At 35.3% G+C, this 18,310-nt stretch overlaps 2 protein-coding genes across 2 annotated transcripts; one reads left to right on the forward strand and one right to left on the reverse strand.

Moving 5' to 3' along the window:
• The first annotated feature begins 4,618 nt into the window (after positions 1-4,618).
• LOC132050339 (MDIS1-interacting receptor like kinase 1) lies at positions 4,619-8,325 on the forward strand. The gene is made up of 2 exons (XM_059441561.1): positions 4,619-7,665; positions 7,759-8,325. The coding sequence occupies exons 1-2, from the start codon at positions 5,004-5,006 to the stop codon at positions 8,169-8,171; spliced, it is 3,075 nt and encodes a 1,024-aa protein (XP_059297544.1). The 5' UTR covers positions 4,619-5,003; the 3' UTR covers positions 8,172-8,325.
• A 348-nt stretch (positions 8,326-8,673) lies between these two features.
• On the reverse strand, positions 8,674-14,297 carry LOC132050345 (auxin-responsive protein IAA12-like). Its single transcript, XM_059441576.1, has 5 exons — positions 13,793-14,297; positions 10,296-10,618; positions 9,801-9,936; positions 9,333-9,400; positions 8,674-9,255 (listed from the first exon to the last, which is right to left on the reverse strand). The coding sequence occupies exons 1-5, from the start codon at positions 14,119-14,121 to the stop codon at positions 9,203-9,205; spliced, it is 909 nt and encodes a 302-aa protein (XP_059297559.1). The 5' UTR covers positions 14,122-14,297; the 3' UTR covers positions 8,674-9,202.
• Between the last annotated feature and the right edge of the window lie 4,013 nt (positions 14,298-18,310).

Here is an 18,310-nt window from a genome sequence, read left to right on the forward strand (position 1 = left end):
TGTCCCTATCAAAATTAATTATCTTTTGCTTTACTTAATTAGCTAGTAATATTATTAATAAAATCAGCTAGTAGGCTCCATGCCTATTAGCATATTTTTTCTAAAAACAATTCCTAATTTGAACGCACTTCAAAAAGTAGATGTTACTTCATATAACAAGCATTAAATAACTTTTTTCACGAAAACTTAAACAAATAGGAGTAATAATTTGTTGTCATTACTAAGATTTGGCACCATTATTCATACTTCATACATTTTTAAAGGAATGGCCTCATTATTAGTTGTAGCGTCAAGCATTTTTTGTTTAAGTCTGACATAGAATACTTTAAACAAAAAATTAGATGTGTTAACCCCTCCCTTAATCTTAATGAAGGCACTCTCTTGGAAATAAGAGGGAGTAGTAAATTTGCACAACGCTTTGACGTTCCTTTTTTTCTTTTCCTAATCTTTTTGTAGGGATGTAACACGTTAGTGAGTAAGACTATTTGTCAAGCACGTGCCACATGTGGAGCCACTGTGATTTTGTTTTTGTTTTTCCATCAATCATTCAATTCTCTCTGTTTGGGAAATGAAAAATTGAAAACATTTGTGTATGGGTTGTACATTTGGTGCACATAACCCCATGTGGATTATGGATGCCTATTTGCTCCCACTCCCATCTCTCCCACATCAAATCATTGAGAATCCTCTCATTTTCGTATCATTAAATAATTTGTTTTGTCTAAACAGATTAGAAGATTAGATCACCGAATGTGAATGTCGAATAAGTACGTAAATATATAATTTTGTAATTATCATGTGCTAATCACTCACTAACTACTACTACTCCGTTACAAAATAAAGCAAGTGACAATTAAAAAGACTCGCGACTTGCAAACTACATGTTAGAATCACTGAATTTTTTACTAAAATAATACATTATTTAAAATAGTTAACAAGAATAATACAATACTTTTAAAATTTACATAAATAGAATAAACATAGTTGTGAGTAACGTTTTAGGTAATATTTTATTAAAATATTTTAACGGAAAAAAGTTAGGACAGGCGGAATAACGAAAATATAAAAACGTAGCTTGTGAGAACGTTTTACAAGTATTCGTTAACGAAGTTACGACATTTACTCGATTCTATTAATTACTCTCTACTAAAGTACAATTTGTGGGTCCAAGATGATTTTCATTTCTCTCACACCTTTTTTCTATGCTTATTTTCTTACTTTTTTCTTACAAAAGTGAGAAATCTCCCATACTACAATGTATATTATAGTTTCTACACAATTTCCTAAGATAAAAGATAAAATTGAAGACCATTCAATTTAAATAAACATATGTAAAATTTATTCGGTTGTGAAATTTGATTGATACGAGTCGCTTTTTTTATGGCTTTTTGTTCCTTGTGGCCGAAGTGCATTATTGTCCTTACATATTTCGAAAAAGTATGCAAAGATATTTGTCTATCATAATATAATTACAATGCAATTTTAAATATCATCTTTGATTGTAAAAGTATTATTAATTACAAAGAGATAGATATTTCAAAAAATGAAAATAAAATTTAATTAAATAAACTTTAGTGACACAAGTATGTATATTAAATAAACCTTTTTTCTTTCAGTTGAAGAAGTAAATAAGAACTAATGTGTGGTTAGGAAAAGAAAAACGAGTGTATCATTTTTATTTGTGCAAATTGAATTCATTGTGTATCATTTTTGGTGTAGTTTGTTAGAAAGAAATAAAAGAGAGAGAGAGAGAGAGAGAGAGAGAGAGAGAGAGAGAGAGAGAGATAGGAGAAAAAAGTAAGAAAAGAAGCACAGAAAATAGGAGAGAAATGAAATCACTTGGACCCACAAGTTTTAATTTAGCAGAAAGTAATTAATAGAATCAGAGAGTCGTAACTCCCAGTAACGAAATACTTGTAAAACGTTACTCACAATTACGTTTTATGTTTTCGTTATTCCGTCCGTCCTAACTTTTTCCGTTAATTTTTTTAATAAAATATTACCTAAAAACGTTACTCACAACTACGTTTATTCTATTTCTGTAAATTTTAAAAATATTGTATTATTCTTGTTAATTGTTTGAAATAATGTATTATTTAGGTAAAAAATTCTAGAATCACTAGTCCAAGTGCAAAGCAAGAAAATATGTATAGCTAAATAATATTTGTAATGGACTATATATAAGAATAAATTGCAAAGCTTAATAGTCTGTCTATCCATAACAAAGAAATCAGATACAAAGTAGATATTATATTTTCGAAAAATGAGATATTTATTCGATCTGCCTTGCGTGAATAATGGAAAGACTTTAGTTGGTCGTTCCATTTGAGGACGCATCTTCTAACGTATGCAGGTTGGGCAAATTTAGGCAAAATGATAGAAGTTTCAAAAGATTCAGTTCTCAATATTATGGACAATATATATATATATATATATATATATATATATATATATATATATATATATATATATATATATATATATATATATATATATGTTTATTACCCATAAATTCAAAATATTTATTGCTAGATAAGGAAAATTAATATATTCCCTGCAATTAATAAAATATTAAAAGTATTCATAGATTCTTGTAAATTTTAACATGTCTTTTTTTTTTCTTTTTGAAACTAACATGTCATTTTAATTCTTAAGAACATGTCATTAATCATAAAATAGCATGCAAAATTTAAAGAGCGTAAAAGATATAAATATGTGTCAATGTTTTTCAAAGATATATATGTAAAAAAAAGGTATCATATGAAATAGAGCTATGAAATTGGGAGTATAAAAAATGAGAAAGAAAAAAAGACGGAGTATTAAGGTTTTAACATCAATTCTCTCTCTAATAATTGGGAAAGAAGAAAATTGACAAGGAAGCTGCAGTTTCACATGGCCTCCATACAAATCCTTCACCACTTTCACTACTTTGAGAAGCCAAGAAGCATCACATAACAAAGTGACACACCACTCACTATTTTTATAATTAGAAAAAAATAACCTCAAATGCTCCCACATGATTCCATGTGAAATCTTCTGTTTTGGCCTTTGTTTTACTCTATTTTTAAATGAATAGGTACAGTTGGTGCCCTCAGACATAGCCCCTTCTTTTATCAAATTTCCTCCATTGTGCCTATCTGTTTTATCTACTTTTAATTTAGTTAACTTTCTATTGATTTGACCATCCTTCAATATCAGCGAAGGGTCATATTATTAAGATTCAGACAAAAAAAAAGGGTCATGTTATTAAGATTCAGATAAAAGAAGAGTTCAAAACTTTTATGCTTATATCTTTCAGTACAAGTATGGTATATGTACAAGTTCCGGCAAGGATGATTGAGAAAGATGATAGTTAAAAAAACTTCAACCAATTGAACCGCTTGCATCACAATAATAGTAGAGTTTCAGTTCTGAACATGATTTGATCATCCTATTTCATTAATTTGTGTATGAAGAAGGTTGTGAGTCGGTTACAAATTTTCTGTTGTGTTGATTCTTGATATTACCTCTTCGAATAGAAGTTTCTTGGATCCGGATTAATAAATGAACAGAAAACGAGGGTAAGGCCCTTAACTAGATTTGTTGCATAGCTTTAGAAAAGATTTTAGAAAGTCATCTTTTTCTAGTTACATCTTGTAACTACTTTTTGCTTTGTCTCAACTTCTTCAACACAATAAAAAAAAAAAAAAGTTTTAAGTCATGTGCGTGGATAGTACTAAAAATACTTGCACAATCAGGTCACTTTTAAGGTGATTACAAGTAAATTTTTATTTCTAAACATTAATCAGTAACCTTATTAAAATTGTACTGACTTGTTATTACAAGTTAAACGACAATGATCGTAACAAAAACTTTACTCCGTGAATATACATCTAGCTTAGATCCAAAGGAAAAAAAATAGTACAATAAGGTTATACTGTTTTTGGGTAGTTATGTTTGTCAACCAGTACAGTCTTGTTAGCCTTTATAATTAAAAAAGGGTAACTCAAACTTTGAGAATAGAGTAGAGTAACCTTCACTCGTAATTAATCTTGAAATCTTTGTCATTCACATGAGTTAAGAATACCTTTGTCCTTAAGAAAGCTGCCTTTCCCTAAATTCTCTGACTATGCACCTTTTTGCTCATCGACCATGTAGGTAAATTAAGCCATCTTTTACAAAAAGTTATCCACAAATAGAGAGAGAAGTAAGACCTAATACCTGAAGATAGATCTAGGATTTTTATTTTTGTAAGACAGTCACAACACCTTTGTGACAATATACACGAACTTAACATAAATATGTAATTTATTTAAAATTGTTCAACTATATACGTGCAGACCGAGTCGCACAAGGTTGAAAATAGTTACATGCAACAATAACAATTATATTTCAATCTCAAGCAAGTTGAGGACGTTATGTGAATCATTACTGTCCATGTCACCATGTTTAAGTCCGTTACGGTCCAATATTATACAAATTTAATTTCTCTAGTATTAAAGTTCTCTACACTTTTTACTGGCCTAAATCTCCTAGCAAAAAGAAACACAATAAAAGGGGAAAACAAAAATAAGAACATTAACCCTTACTGTGGTGATGCAAAATTAAGTTGACTATGATAAGGAGAAAAAGAATTAACTGATGAACACATGAAGAAGAAGAAGAAGAAGAACACATTCTCTCCATGTTCATTGTCGGAGTCACTTACAATAAAGTCCAAATATTTCCCGTGTCAATATATTATTTGCATATATTAACACAGCTGTTTGTTTGCAGAACCCAAGATCTCACGACCTATCTATCCCTTTTTCTTAACTAATCCCCATGTGAGCTTACTATTTTACTAACTCCATTAATATTGTACTATACTTATATAATATTACTAATACTCTTCTTCTTTTTCTTACCTTCTCTTCTTCCCCTCATATCCCACCTTGTTGGCCCCATCATCTCCCTCACAATCATGATGCAATGCTAGCAAAGAAATTACTAGCAAAAGAGTGTGTAAGCAGAGGAAAAAAATAATGAATTTGCTTACTGTTTTCCTACTGTTCTTGTTCAGCTGTTACGTTGGTTTTGCTAACGGGGTAGTAGGAAAAGTTGAGTTGAGTGATGAAGTGTCTATTCTACTTTCTATTAAAGAAAGCCTCGTTGATCCGTTGGATCAACTCCGCGATTGGACAGTGCCCAAGAATGCAGCTGCACGGAACATTTCGGTTCCCTGCAGCTGGAAGGGAGTTGAATGCAACTCTGATGGTGCAGTCGAGAAGCTTGATCTATCCCACATGAATCTCACTGGAAAAGTATCTGATGATATCCAAAAGCTGAAGAGTTTGACTTCTCTCAATCTATGCTGCAATGGTTTCTCATCACCATTGCCAAGAAGTTTCTCAAATTTCACTGCATTGAAAAGCATTGACGTGAGCCAGAACTACTTTGTCTATGGCTTCCCTATGGGTCTTGGAATGTCACCAGGGCTAATGTACTTGAATGCTTCGAGTAATAACTTCTCGGGTTATCTCCCTGAGGATATCGGAAATGCATCATTGCTTGAGACTTTAGATTTTCGAGGGAATTTCTTCGAAGGTTCAATTCCTAAATCTTACAAGAATTTGGGGAAGTTGAAGTTTTTAGGCCTTTCAGGGAACAATTTGACTGGCCACATTCCAGGAGAGCTAGGGGAGCTTTCGTCGCTTGAGACTGTAGTTCTGGGATATAATACTTTTGAAGGTGGAATTCCAGCTGAGTTTGGAAATCTGACCAATCTCAAGTATCTTGATTTGGCTATTGGCAATCTTGGAGGTTCAATTCCTGCTGAGCTGGGAAAGCTGAAACTGCTCAACACGGTTTTCTTGTACAAGAACACTCTAGAAGGCAAGATTCCACCAGAGATTGGCAACATGACTTCATTACAGCTGCTTGATCTCTCCGATAACATGCTTACGGGTGAAATCCCAACTGAAATTTCTGACCTTAAGAATTTGCAGCTTTTGAATTTGATGTCCAACAAATTATCAGGCTCAGTTCCTCCTGGGATTGGAGGTTTGCCTCAGCTGGAAGTGTTTGAGCTATGGAATAACAGCTTATCAGGTCCTTTGCCAAGTGATCTTGGCAGAAATTCACCATTGCAATGGGTGGATATTTCATCCAACTCATTCACTGGTCCTATCCCCGAAGGGTTGTGCACCAAAGGTAACCTCACAAAGCTTATCTTATTCAACAATGCTTTCTCTGGTCCAATTCCAGCAGGTTTATCAACCTGCACGTCCCTTGTTCGTGTAAGAATGCAAAACAATCTTCTTTCCGGGACAATCCCAACAGGTTTCGGTAAACTTGAGAAACTCCAAAGGCTGGAACTGGCAAACAATAGTGTAACAGGCCAAATCCCAAGTGATCTTGCTTCTTCTACCTCTCTCTCTTTTATTGATTTCTCTAAGAACCACCTTCAGTCTTCTATTCCTTCATCCATTCTTGCAATTCCAACTCTTCAAAATTTCATAGCCTCAGATAATAATCTGGTAGGTGAAATCCCGGATCAATTCCAGGATTGCCCTTCTCTTTCTGTTCTGGATCTATCCACCAACCAATTCACTGGAGATCTTCCAGCAAGCATTGCTTCCTGTGAGAAGTTAGTAACTTTGAACCTTCGAGACAACCAATTAACTGGTCCAATTCCAAGAGCAATTTCCATGATGCCCACATTAGCTGTTCTAGATCTATCCAACAACTCTTTAACTGGTGGAATACCTCAGAACTTTGGCAATTCCCCAGCTTTAGAAATGCTGAATGTTTCTCATAACAAACTGGACGGTCCTATCCCGGCTAATGGCATGTTAAGAACAATCAATCCGGATGATCTTATTGGCAATGATGGTCTCTGTGGTGGCGTACTTCCTCCATGCGCTCTCAATGCAGCATACACATCAAAGCAGAAGAGCTTGCACGCGAAGCACATTATTGCAGGATGGCTAACCGGTGTGGCAGCTCTTTTACTTATTGTTACAGCAGGTGTTGGAGCTAGATCTTTATACAAGAGATGGCATGAAAACGGAAGCTGCTTTGAACGAAAGTTTGAGATGAGCAGTGGTGATTGGCCATGGAGGTTGATGGCATTCCAGAGGCTGGGATTCACTAGTAATGACATATTGGCTTGCCTTAAAGAGTCAAATGTCATTGGAATGGGAGCAACGGGGGTCGTATACAAAGCTGAAATGCAATGCCAGAATAAAGTTGTTGCAGTAAAGAAGCTATGGAAATCTGCAACTGATATTGAGATGGGGGGTAGTGAAGATCTCGTAGGTGAGGTGAATGTTCTTGGGAAATTGAGGCATCGAAATATTGTCAGGCTTCTGGGGTTCCTTCACAACAATAGGGATGCAATGATAATATACGAGTATATGCAGAATGGCAGCCTTGGAGAAGCTTTACATGGTAAACAAGCAGCAGGGAGACTGCTTGTTGATTGGGTCACTCGATATAACATAGCACTTGGAGTGGCACAAGGCCTTGCTTATCTCCACCATGATTGCCATCCACCGGTTATTCACCGGGATGTCAAGTCAAATAACATACTGCTTGATGCAAATCTAGAGGCAAGAATTGCAGATTTTGGATTGGCAAGAATGATGCTCAAGAAGAATGAAACAGTTTCCATGGTTGCTGGATCTTATGGATACATAGCCCCCGGTAAGTACTTAATACACACTTTCCATTAATGTTTACTCTGGATTAATCTTTATTAATACTTGACAATCATTTATATGGATGATGACTTTGCAGAGTACGGGTACACGTTGAAAGTGGATGAAAAGAGTGATATTTACAGCTATGGAGTTGTTCTCATGGAGCTCCTAACGGGGAAACGTCCTCTAGATCCTGAATTCGGGGAATCTGTTGACATAGTAGAGTGGTTTCGGATGAAGATCCGAGACAATAAATCATTAGAAGAAGCACTAGACCCGAATGTAGGAGCAACACAACATGTTCAAGAAGAAATGATGTTAGTTTTAAGGATCGCAATTCTATGTATAGCCAAACTCCCTAAGGACAGACCTTCCATGAGGGATGTTTTGACAATGCTCGAAGAGGCAAAGCCTCGGAGAAAAAGCAGTAGCAACAGTGGAGGTAGTCATGTTACTACTAACAAAGATAAGCCAGTATTTAGTACATCACCTGTAAATGGCCTTCTGTAAGAAGTCATGTCCCATTTCCTGTTTATGTTCATTTTATTTGTAATTGTCATGTAGTATTTGACTTGTATTTAGAAGTTCATACATCGATTCTTGTATCTGTAGAATTTAAGGCAGTACAGGCAGCATTCTTCCTGCTGAAAGTGATGTTTTACTATTTTTTTTGATCATGTAAGAAAAAGTTATTGATCGAATAATAGAATTTTAACATAGAGATAATTCTCTAATCAAGATTTTGAATTGTATTACTCACCTTAAAAAACCAACTCAAATCAAGAAGAGCTCGTTTAATCAATAAACGTGCTTAAGATAAGCAACATAAGAATCCAAGGAAGGTTATTCTTGTCCAGAACTCCCCCACCCCCCCCCCCTCCAAACACACACACACACATTCTTTTTCCTCCCACCAAACTCATTTTCAGAATTTTCTTTCTTCCAACCAGCATGGCAAAATGTGCAGTTCCAGCACTCCTCCATGGCTAAGCTATAATTTCTTCCCAAAACCTCTGACAATCAAGTAATTCAAGTTATATAGACAACAGATCTTGATCCAAGCAATAGTTGCAGAAATACTAATAAGAGAATACAAGAAATTGAAATACAAACATGACACAATGAAAGCTTGTATCAAAACAAACAAAAAAGGTTCCCAGTATGAACCTAGCAAACTTTCCTTTCAACAACATTAGTGTTCATCTGTTTCAGGGTGAGGCAAGCTCATCATCATACTATAGTATAAATGGACACATCCATGCTTCACAAGGGCGGAATGCAACTTTCTCTGAAGATAGCGTAGTGTATGACATATACATGCATCTTCTGAAATCCCGCAAAAGGGCCTCTCCTCCCAGAGAGTGGGGTAAACACCGTGTGGTAAAAAAGCTAGAAAAGTGACAAAAAAATAAAGCCAATAAGGTCACATAGGACCAGTTTGTTACTGAGAAAATTATTTTTACCATCCTCTATAATTTCCTTCTGTACTTCATCCTTCAATGGGTCTTCTTTATCTTTTGAAAGTAGATTCTTTATCGGACTTATATAGGCTTAGTCTTCTGTCTTCCACCATTTCTTTCCATGAAACTAGGAGCTGAAATTTCAACAAGAATTTGGTCAGCATGAAGTTATGTCAGTTTTTATCTGTATGATATATGACTCAACACGTACATGTACCGAGTCCATTGGCATCAGATGTCCTCATGATTCGTAGTCTCTTGACTGAGCTAATAAACATCCTGAAACAAACAAGGAAACAAATAAGACGACCATATGAAAAACATGGGTACATTTTGTCAGTTTCCATACAGCAGAATGTTGTGTGTCCTAAAATAAGCCAGAAAGCACAGAATCACTAATTACTAGGAAGCCAAAGCTGAAACAAAATTCAGCCATCCCCAACCGTTTTATTAGAACATAATAAGTATTTAAATCCCCCATGTTGAGCCAAATTGCCCAAGTCATGTTGCAAACAATCCCCCTATTTGTTTGAGCATCTTCTCCATTCATATTCACTTTGAGAAAACAAAGGTTCAGACATATATCTGTTGATTTTCTCAATGCATTTTATAAACAATAATTAGGTGTATTTTAGTTGCCATTGTGCAGGAGGAGCAAAGTAGCAGATGCATGACATACTCCCATGGAACATCACCAACAAGCATCCAGTCTCCTTCTTTGTCTTCGTAAGTTAGCACAAATTCAGATGATCCATCTATTAATCTTGAAGACGACGTTGTTTCTGCCATGACACCTAGCTCCTGTGCATTTGATGCTGGCAGCAGACAAAAATTGCTAACGTCAGACACCATGGAAAATGAACCTTAAATACTAGGATAGAACTCCAAAGAATTGTTGTTTAAAAAAAAAAAAAAAAAATTAGTAAGGATGACATATTTATCAGTTCCCCCCGGTCAGGCTCAGAACATATGGAGCAGCAAATATTTCCAACAAAAAGCCATAGTTTTTTACAACCATGAACATTGTTTCCTGCAATACTCATTGTATGATTCATTCAGCTTGTAAAGCAACTAAAATAGTTGATCTCATTATCGTTTATGGGATCTCAGGGGGAATATCTGTGGTAACACTTGCCATTTTCAGATTAAAGTGCTAGGGAGAAGAACGACTCACATCTTGCACAAACAGTCGTGCTGGGTGTTAAGAACATGTCGTCTAGAGTCCGTGCCAAGTTCACATAGCTACTATGAGCATTCAGATCTACTTTCCTTCCAATTGTAACTCCATCCATATTGACCTTCACAAATAGGGAAGTCTTGACAAGCCCTTTCTCCTTTGCAAAGCTGTTGATCTTGCTGCTCCCAGCATCAGTGATAGTATTTTTGCTTTTGCATTTCTCAGAGGTCCGGGAAAATTCTTCTGTGAGTGGTGATTTTGTCTGGTTAACTAGGGTGTTCATCCTATGAGTTCTTATAGGAGGCCATCCAACAACCTGACTGCATTATTGGATTTCAAGCAAAAGTTAAGTAATAAATAAAGAAAAAGAAAGAGTACTATAAATCTAGAGTATGTTTAAACAGCTTATTATAGTCTACTCACTAAATAAATGCACCATCTATATTTGTTTGTAAGAAAAAAAAAAAAAGAATTTCCTCTGATGTAGCACAAATTTCAAATACGGAAGTTAAGTGTGCAATAATAGTGATGCCATAGTGAAGACGATATTTGTTTTCAGGGATGCCAGGTAGCAGAACAATCAAAAGGAGCATACATGAAAATAATGTCAGATCCGAGATGAACCTTAAGAGTAAGTGACCCGGAACACATCCTAAGCTCTATAACTAGAATACCATCTGTCGAGACCGTATCTACACCAGACATTTTTCTTACATCACACACACATCATTCGTCAAGTTTTACATAGAAGAGAGGAGTATAAAATTGTCATTCAAATGAACCATATTCATATGAACATAATGATAATGTAGCATGTCTTTAATTTTTAAGAAGAAAAAAAAGATCAATTAGAATCCTGAAGTAGCATTTTACATTTCCAGAAGGCCACCCTTTGTCCGCAGTCAATATAGAGTCACACATCTGATTAAAAGATGGATGCTTGTGATGCTCACAGAAGTAACAATGATACAGAATAACACCACATTACGTACCAAATGTAAAAACCATAACAAATACTTCGTATATAGTATGCACAATAAGCTTGCTCGAAAGGGATAAAACCTAATATCTCCATCCCCAGACATATTAGAAGTGCAATTCTTTAAGGAATAACATAACTAAAAAAAAAGCACCAAAATTATGTAATCACACCCTTAAATGAACAATTATCCATAAACCTATCTATTGGTTCAATGAAACCATAACTTTTTGAGTCTGAACCTAAGGAATGTTACAGAAAGATGCAACTTTGTGTATTGAGAAGGTAAGGTAATTTTAGGACAAATTAGCACAAAAAGTGTGCTATTACAACTGTACACCAAGATGTAGCTTTTGGCAAGACATCAATGTCAAAATCTTCTACCAGGAAGTTTTATTATGCAGGCTCTAGCCAACCACCAATCGTGAAAAATGAAAATGAGCTCAGTATACAAAAGAGCACACTCTCTTTTCTATGGGAGGATATCCTTTTCTTTTCTCTTTTATATTGAGCGTAGACAAATTTGCCGAGAAACCAATTCATGCTGGCTTGACTAAGATTAAAATAATTCATATACTTCCAACACAGGAGGACCCACTGTACTTTGATGTATACCAGGACCCACTGTACTTTGATGTATACCTAATTCTTGCTCGAATTTATCATCCTGGAGATGGAAAACTCTCTCACAACAGCTCATCTTATCCTAGTGTCTAAAATACTATAACGGACTCATTACACAAGAAAAGGTTGAGAAAAAGAGTTTGATCTAAAATGACTTAGAATATGAAGAACATTATCTCCACATCAATAGCAGGGGAGCCATATTAATAATAAACAACTTAAGAATAAGAAGCTTATGAATTGTTGTTAGTTGGCATTGCATGCGCAAAAGCCAGAAAGAGATTGTGGATGTTTCCTACTGCGTTGCAGTTATGGTATTCCCCATCTTCAACATTCCATAGGTGCTTCCTACGACAGTTCGGCAAGTAGGAGGATGAAAACATTGGATGCTAAGAGAAGAAACAAGTGGAAAACCGTCCCAACATGTATTTTTGACTACTATTAAGAGAGGAATAGAAGAACATTTAAGGAACTAGAGAAGTTTTTACTAAATGTCAAAATCTCTCTCCTGCTTCTTTTTTTTTTTTTTTTTCCTTTTTTATGTTTGTTTAAAACATAATTTTTTGGGAGGCCTGCTGCGTACTTGCACAAAACTACTTTTGTCATCACCCACTTGGTTTGGTATGTCAGCAGAATTTTCAAAAAGTGAAGCTCCTCTAAATCATGACTTTCTACACATCCAAAATACTGCTTTCGTGAAAACAGGATGGTCGGAATTGTATCATAGCATCTAGAAGAGGCTAGGCAATTTCTATAAAGTAGTAAAGAGTACATCCATCATCCATTCACCATTCAATGGAAATGAGAAGGAAACCCAAATCTATGAGAAGAACCTCTGTCCTGCAAAACTCCCAACCGTCTAGCTGGAAGCTTGCCATTGTTTGTATGAAAAACTAAAGCAAGAGAACTTCCAGTTACTTTCCATTTCTAATTACCAGAGTGTTGCCTTCCTTTTTGAAGAAAATGTTTTTTAAAGGTTCTTACAAAGTAATCTTTGTCTAGCATCTTCAAGAATTCTATTAGTTTAGATTGATTCAAGTTGTTAGAATCATCGATCAACATGACACCGATCGCATTGTTAGTATCATTTCCAATAAAAACCAGAGATGGTGCACCAAAACAAGATACCAGTGTTATTTGTGTGTGCAACCTGTGACATAATAAAAAATCAACTTGACATCTAAGCCCCATTTCCTTCCACTTAAAATGTGTAGACCCCACTCTCCCGTCAACTCTTTCTCCCAGAACAATGTTTTTTGCTAGTTGATGTCAGATTAAACCTTCAACTTCATGTCACCTCAAACGAGATTCTTCCTTTAGATGAATGGACAGAAATATTTAATTAGTATTGGGTATTTTAGTTTAGTACAATATCTTACCACCAGGAAGAACATAATACAGAGAGATATAGAAGTATATAGACAAGATAAATGCTTCATCATAAAAAAGAACTAAAAGAAAACACACTTCATCATAGGCATCCGATTCCTCAAGAACCGAATGTAGAGCAATCAACTGTATCATGTTAAAAATCAAACAAGGTGCATTAAGAAAAGCAAAGTCTTTAAAAAAGGATAAAAATTGACACATAATTACATCAAAGAACCATATTAGAACAATAAAAATTAGAGGGCTAATCCAAAATCTTTGCAAAGCATGAAACTAACACCACCACCACCACCACAATAACAACAACATACCCAGTATAATCTATCCCGCAAGTGGGGTCTGAGGAGGGTAGAGTGTACGCCCTTACCCCTACCTTTGTTTTGTGGGGTAGAGAGACTATTTCCTAAAGACCCTCGGCTCAAGTAACGCATATCAAAGCTGTTTTAACATGAAACTAACAGCTGATCATACAATACAAAATTGAATGCAGAAATAGTCATACCTGACACTAGAACGGGGAGGTGAAATAGAATCAGCACCTCTCTTAGTACCACAAGAAGCATTATTAGCTTTATTAGCTGAAGAAGATGAACAAGAAGATGATGAATTAGAACCCAAACAAGGAACATCTTTAGCCATCAAGAATTTCCCATATTTAGACTTAGGAACAACAACAGCACCACCAAGACTTAGTCCAAGACCCAATTCAAGTTCAGACTCATCAGGATATGAGGATGAAGAAGCTTCAGATGATAACACCATAGTATTCTCTTCTTTTGACACAGTTGAAATTGAACCACCTAAGTCCATTAAACCAAGTGTGCCTTTCATCAAAATTTTAAGTAAATGGGGTTTCTTGATTTTTTTTCAGTTGGGAAAGAAGAAAAGAAAAAGTTTTTTCCAGAAAATGGGGTTTCTAGATTTTCAGTTGGGAAGAAGAAAAGAGAAGTTTTTTCAAGAAAATGGGGTTTCTTGATATTTTTTCAAGAAGAAAAAGAGCAAATGGTAATTGAAGGTTGGTGGGCGTGGGGGTGGGGTGTTTGAGAAGGTAAGAAAGCGGGATGGGGTGGGGTAGAGGTGGGGTACCACATGTCGGGTTTGTGCGCTACAGAAGATGGATATGATGATACATATCTCCTAATAACGGTCCCCAGTAGCAAGTCTGCAATTACAGCTGCTATTTTTGTAGCAGGCAATAACTAACCCACCAGATATCTTGTTTTTCTAAATTGTATATATATTGAGACTAATTTATGGGAGGAGAAAATGGGAAAAGGTCCAAATTTGCTTTGAAATTTGGAATTTGTCCAAATTTGTTTGGTTAAATACATATTATTATCGTTACTGTATTCATTCGAATATAAGAGTCTTATTCACTAACAAAATGAAATATTCCTAACACCTGAGGCCTCACTGCAAAAGGAATACATCTGCCAATAAAAAAAAAAAATGCAATAGTATTGTTTATTGTTGCAAAAAGTACTTTTGATAATAATTTTTTTTTTTTTTGCATAAACTTTTCCCATCGACCGTTATTGCAATAACGTGCAACAACTTTTTATTGTTGTCAAAAGTACTTTTTGCAATAATAGTCAATACTATAGCAACAAAAAATAGTTTATTTTTAAATTTTTCATATTATATGCCTACAATAAAACTAAGTTGTTGCCAAATATTGAATTTTGCCAACGATATTATTTTTTATTGCCAAAGAGTTGTTGCCATTTCTGTGCTTTCTTGTAGTGTCTTTCAATATTCATTTTCCTGTCGTGATGGGTTGCATTAGGGATCAGCCTTTAGCCCTTTTTTATTTGCTTTGGCGTTGGATGTATTGACGAGTCACATTCAAAAGGAGATGCCATGGTGCATGTTATTTGCGGATGATATTGTACTGATTGACGAGACGCGACGCGAGGTGAACTCCAGGTTGGAGGTTAGGAGACATACCCTGGAGTAGAAAGGTTTTAGGTTGACTAGGACTAAGACAGAGTACGTAGAGTGCAAGTTCAGTGGGCGACGAGTGATGCTGGCGTAGAAGTGAGGCTGCACTCACAAATCGTCCCAAGGAGAGAGAGTTTCAAGTACCTTGGGGCTATAATCCAAGGTAATGAGAGATTGACGAGGATGTCACACATCGTTTTGGAGCAGGGTGGTTGAGATGGAGGCTCGCATCTGGTGTTCTGTATGATAAGAAGTTCCCACCAAGACTTAAAGCTAAATTTCTTGAGTAGTGGTTAGACCGACGCTATTGTATGCGGCGGAGTGTTGGCCAGTTAAGCACTCTCATGTTCAAAAGATGAAAATTACAGAAATGAGGATGTTGTGATGGATGTATGGGCTAGAAATGAAGAAATTCGGGACAAGGTGGGAGTGGCTTCCTTAACAGACAAGATGCGAGAGGCGAGACTAAGATGGTTTGGACATGTCCAGAGGAGAGGCACAGACGCTCCAACAAGGAGGTGTGAGAGGCTGGCATTGGAGGGTTGGAAGACAGGTAGAGGTAGGCCGAAGAAGTATTGCATGCGGAGAGGTGATCAGGCAGAATATGATAAGTCTTCAGCTTACCGAGGACATGACCCCAGATATGAGGGTGTGAAGATCAAGGATTAGGGTAGAAGACTAGTAGTTGGATTAGTATTATTTTACTTTCTTGTAGGATCGATATTATAGTCATCTTTTGTATTTTTATTTTAGTATTAGCATATTTCTTATTCCTAGTTTCCATTACTACTTCTTGTTTCTTCTGCTTTAGTTTTCTTGCTATCCTGATGTTGTCTTTACTTTACTTGAACTGAGGGTCTACCGAAAACATCTTCTCCACCTACCAAAGTAGGAGAAAGATTTGCGTACACTCTGCCCTCCCCACTTGTGAGATTACACTAGGTATGATTTTATTGTTGTTGTTGTTGAAACCTTTTTCTAAGGAAAAATGGCCAAATTTAATTTTTAAATTATGTAAAATGATATAGATTTGCCCTTGAACTTTAAAGAATGAGCTACTATTTCGACCGCAAACATTGTCTTCTCATCACTCAGAATCTCAAATGACAAGGTTTCTATTCTCGAAGCTCAAATTTTTTCCTTATACCAAAAAGTTACATTGCTCCTACCCACCCACTTAGTGGCATACGTAGGATTTTTCATAAGCGGCGTCACATTTTTAAGAAAAATAAATAAATGAAATATTGTAACTTCATATTAAAGAAACAAAATATAAATAAAATGAATTGTATTTTACTACAACTCTTATCGATAAGTTTTAATTTATTTGAAATGTATTAAAAATAATCTCAATTAAACTAATACTTACTAAACACTTTTTTATAGGTGCCAAACGATTACTAAACAACTCATTATTCATTTTCTTTTTGCAATCGTTCTTAATTAATTTCACTGGTCGAGAGAGAAAGTGAAAGAAACAAATAGCACAATACCCTAAACTCCACATACTTTAGCTTCACAAATTTCGATAATCAGCAAGGTCTGGATAGCATATCCCTTTTCTAAATGAGGCGTCTTTTAAAAAAACATCAAAATGAAGACGCGGAACTTCGAACTCACGACCTCTATGTTCAATTAAGGTTGTTCTTTATGTGAAGCAATGTCACTTTGTCCAATATATCGCCTTTTTATCTATGTTTTTAAATTAAATATACTTATGTAGTAAAATTTTCCGACGGAGCAGTGTCACGTGATACCCCTCGGCCTAAGGTAAATCCGGCCTTGCACCCCCCGCACTTGCACTTATATGACACGATAATTAGTAAATTACAATTTCTTATACTACAAGTTTACATGTTTTTATTTATCAGAAAATTATGATAATACTAGTACTCGAATGAAGAAAAGAAAATTAAATTGTTTGACCCTGTTAAACTTAACCTTTCCACACTATGGATGGAAACGAATTAGTATTTCCATTGTAGGCAGGCCTATTTTTTTCAATTATTAAAAATGATTCATTTATTTTTGGAAATAATTGCTTTACCTCTAATGGATCTAGAATCCGAATTTATTAGAACAATATGTTTCAATGTTGGATTAAACCAATAAGTAAAGAAATTGAGATTTGCTTTTGTCCTCAGCATTCTTGTTATTTGGCGAAAAGCGCAAATGACTTACGGCTCATCGACCAACAAAGATTGTGATAGAGTAGTAGGTACTCTTTCATCCTTAATTAGAAGTCTCGCGTTCGAATCTTCCTAGATACAGAGTCGCCTTTGTTAGAGAACGCTTTATTTCCCAATGTGAGACTTTTCGGCGTGAATCTGGATTTAGGCGGACACTAATACGAATACCGAACACTGAATTAAAAAGAAACAAAAAAAAACTTACGGCTCATCGAAGACGTCCCCGATAATCTTCCAATGCTGTCCCTAATTCCTCGATACTAATTCCAGTATTTGCCTCCACTATGTTTAACAGGTAATACTACTCTAGATTTTTCATCTTTTGACCAGAAAATAAGTGACTAAACTTGTTATCCCAAAATAGTAACGTGGCCTTTTACTTATCCGATCTTTGACTAATTTAATACGAAGGGTCCTTGCTTATGGACCTCACATATTACTCAAAGGTTCATAAGATAATTCTAATTTAATTTATTTATACTATTATCAATTAATAAAATTTATAATTATTAGCAAACACTATTTTCAATGACTGTGTGTGTTTTCACATTGTTTGCTTTATGTTGTTTCCATAATAATTCAGCAAAAGACCAACGAGAAATATAATAAAAATTGAAATAGTTGAAATATTTCAATCGTTGATTAAAAACTTTTACCCGAATTTTAGATTTGGAAAACACTTTGGTAAAAAGTGAACTTAACCTATTCAACAACAACAACAACAACAACAACAACGACGACCCAGTGAAATCCCACACCGCGGCCCAAAAAAGGTAGAGCGTCTGTGCACCGACTCCTATCAAGGAGGACGACATTTCGAAAGCACTTTACTAATAAAAGATAAAAGAGGTCAGATAAGGCCAAGAAAATTCAAAGCGAGAACTTAACCT

The sequence above is a fragment of the Lycium ferocissimum genome, chromosome 1 (genome assembly GCF_029784015.1).
Source record: "Lycium ferocissimum isolate CSIRO_LF1 chromosome 1, AGI_CSIRO_Lferr_CH_V1, whole genome shotgun sequence".
Classification (NCBI taxonomy): domain Eukaryota; kingdom Viridiplantae; phylum Streptophyta; class Magnoliopsida; order Solanales; family Solanaceae; genus Lycium; species Lycium ferocissimum.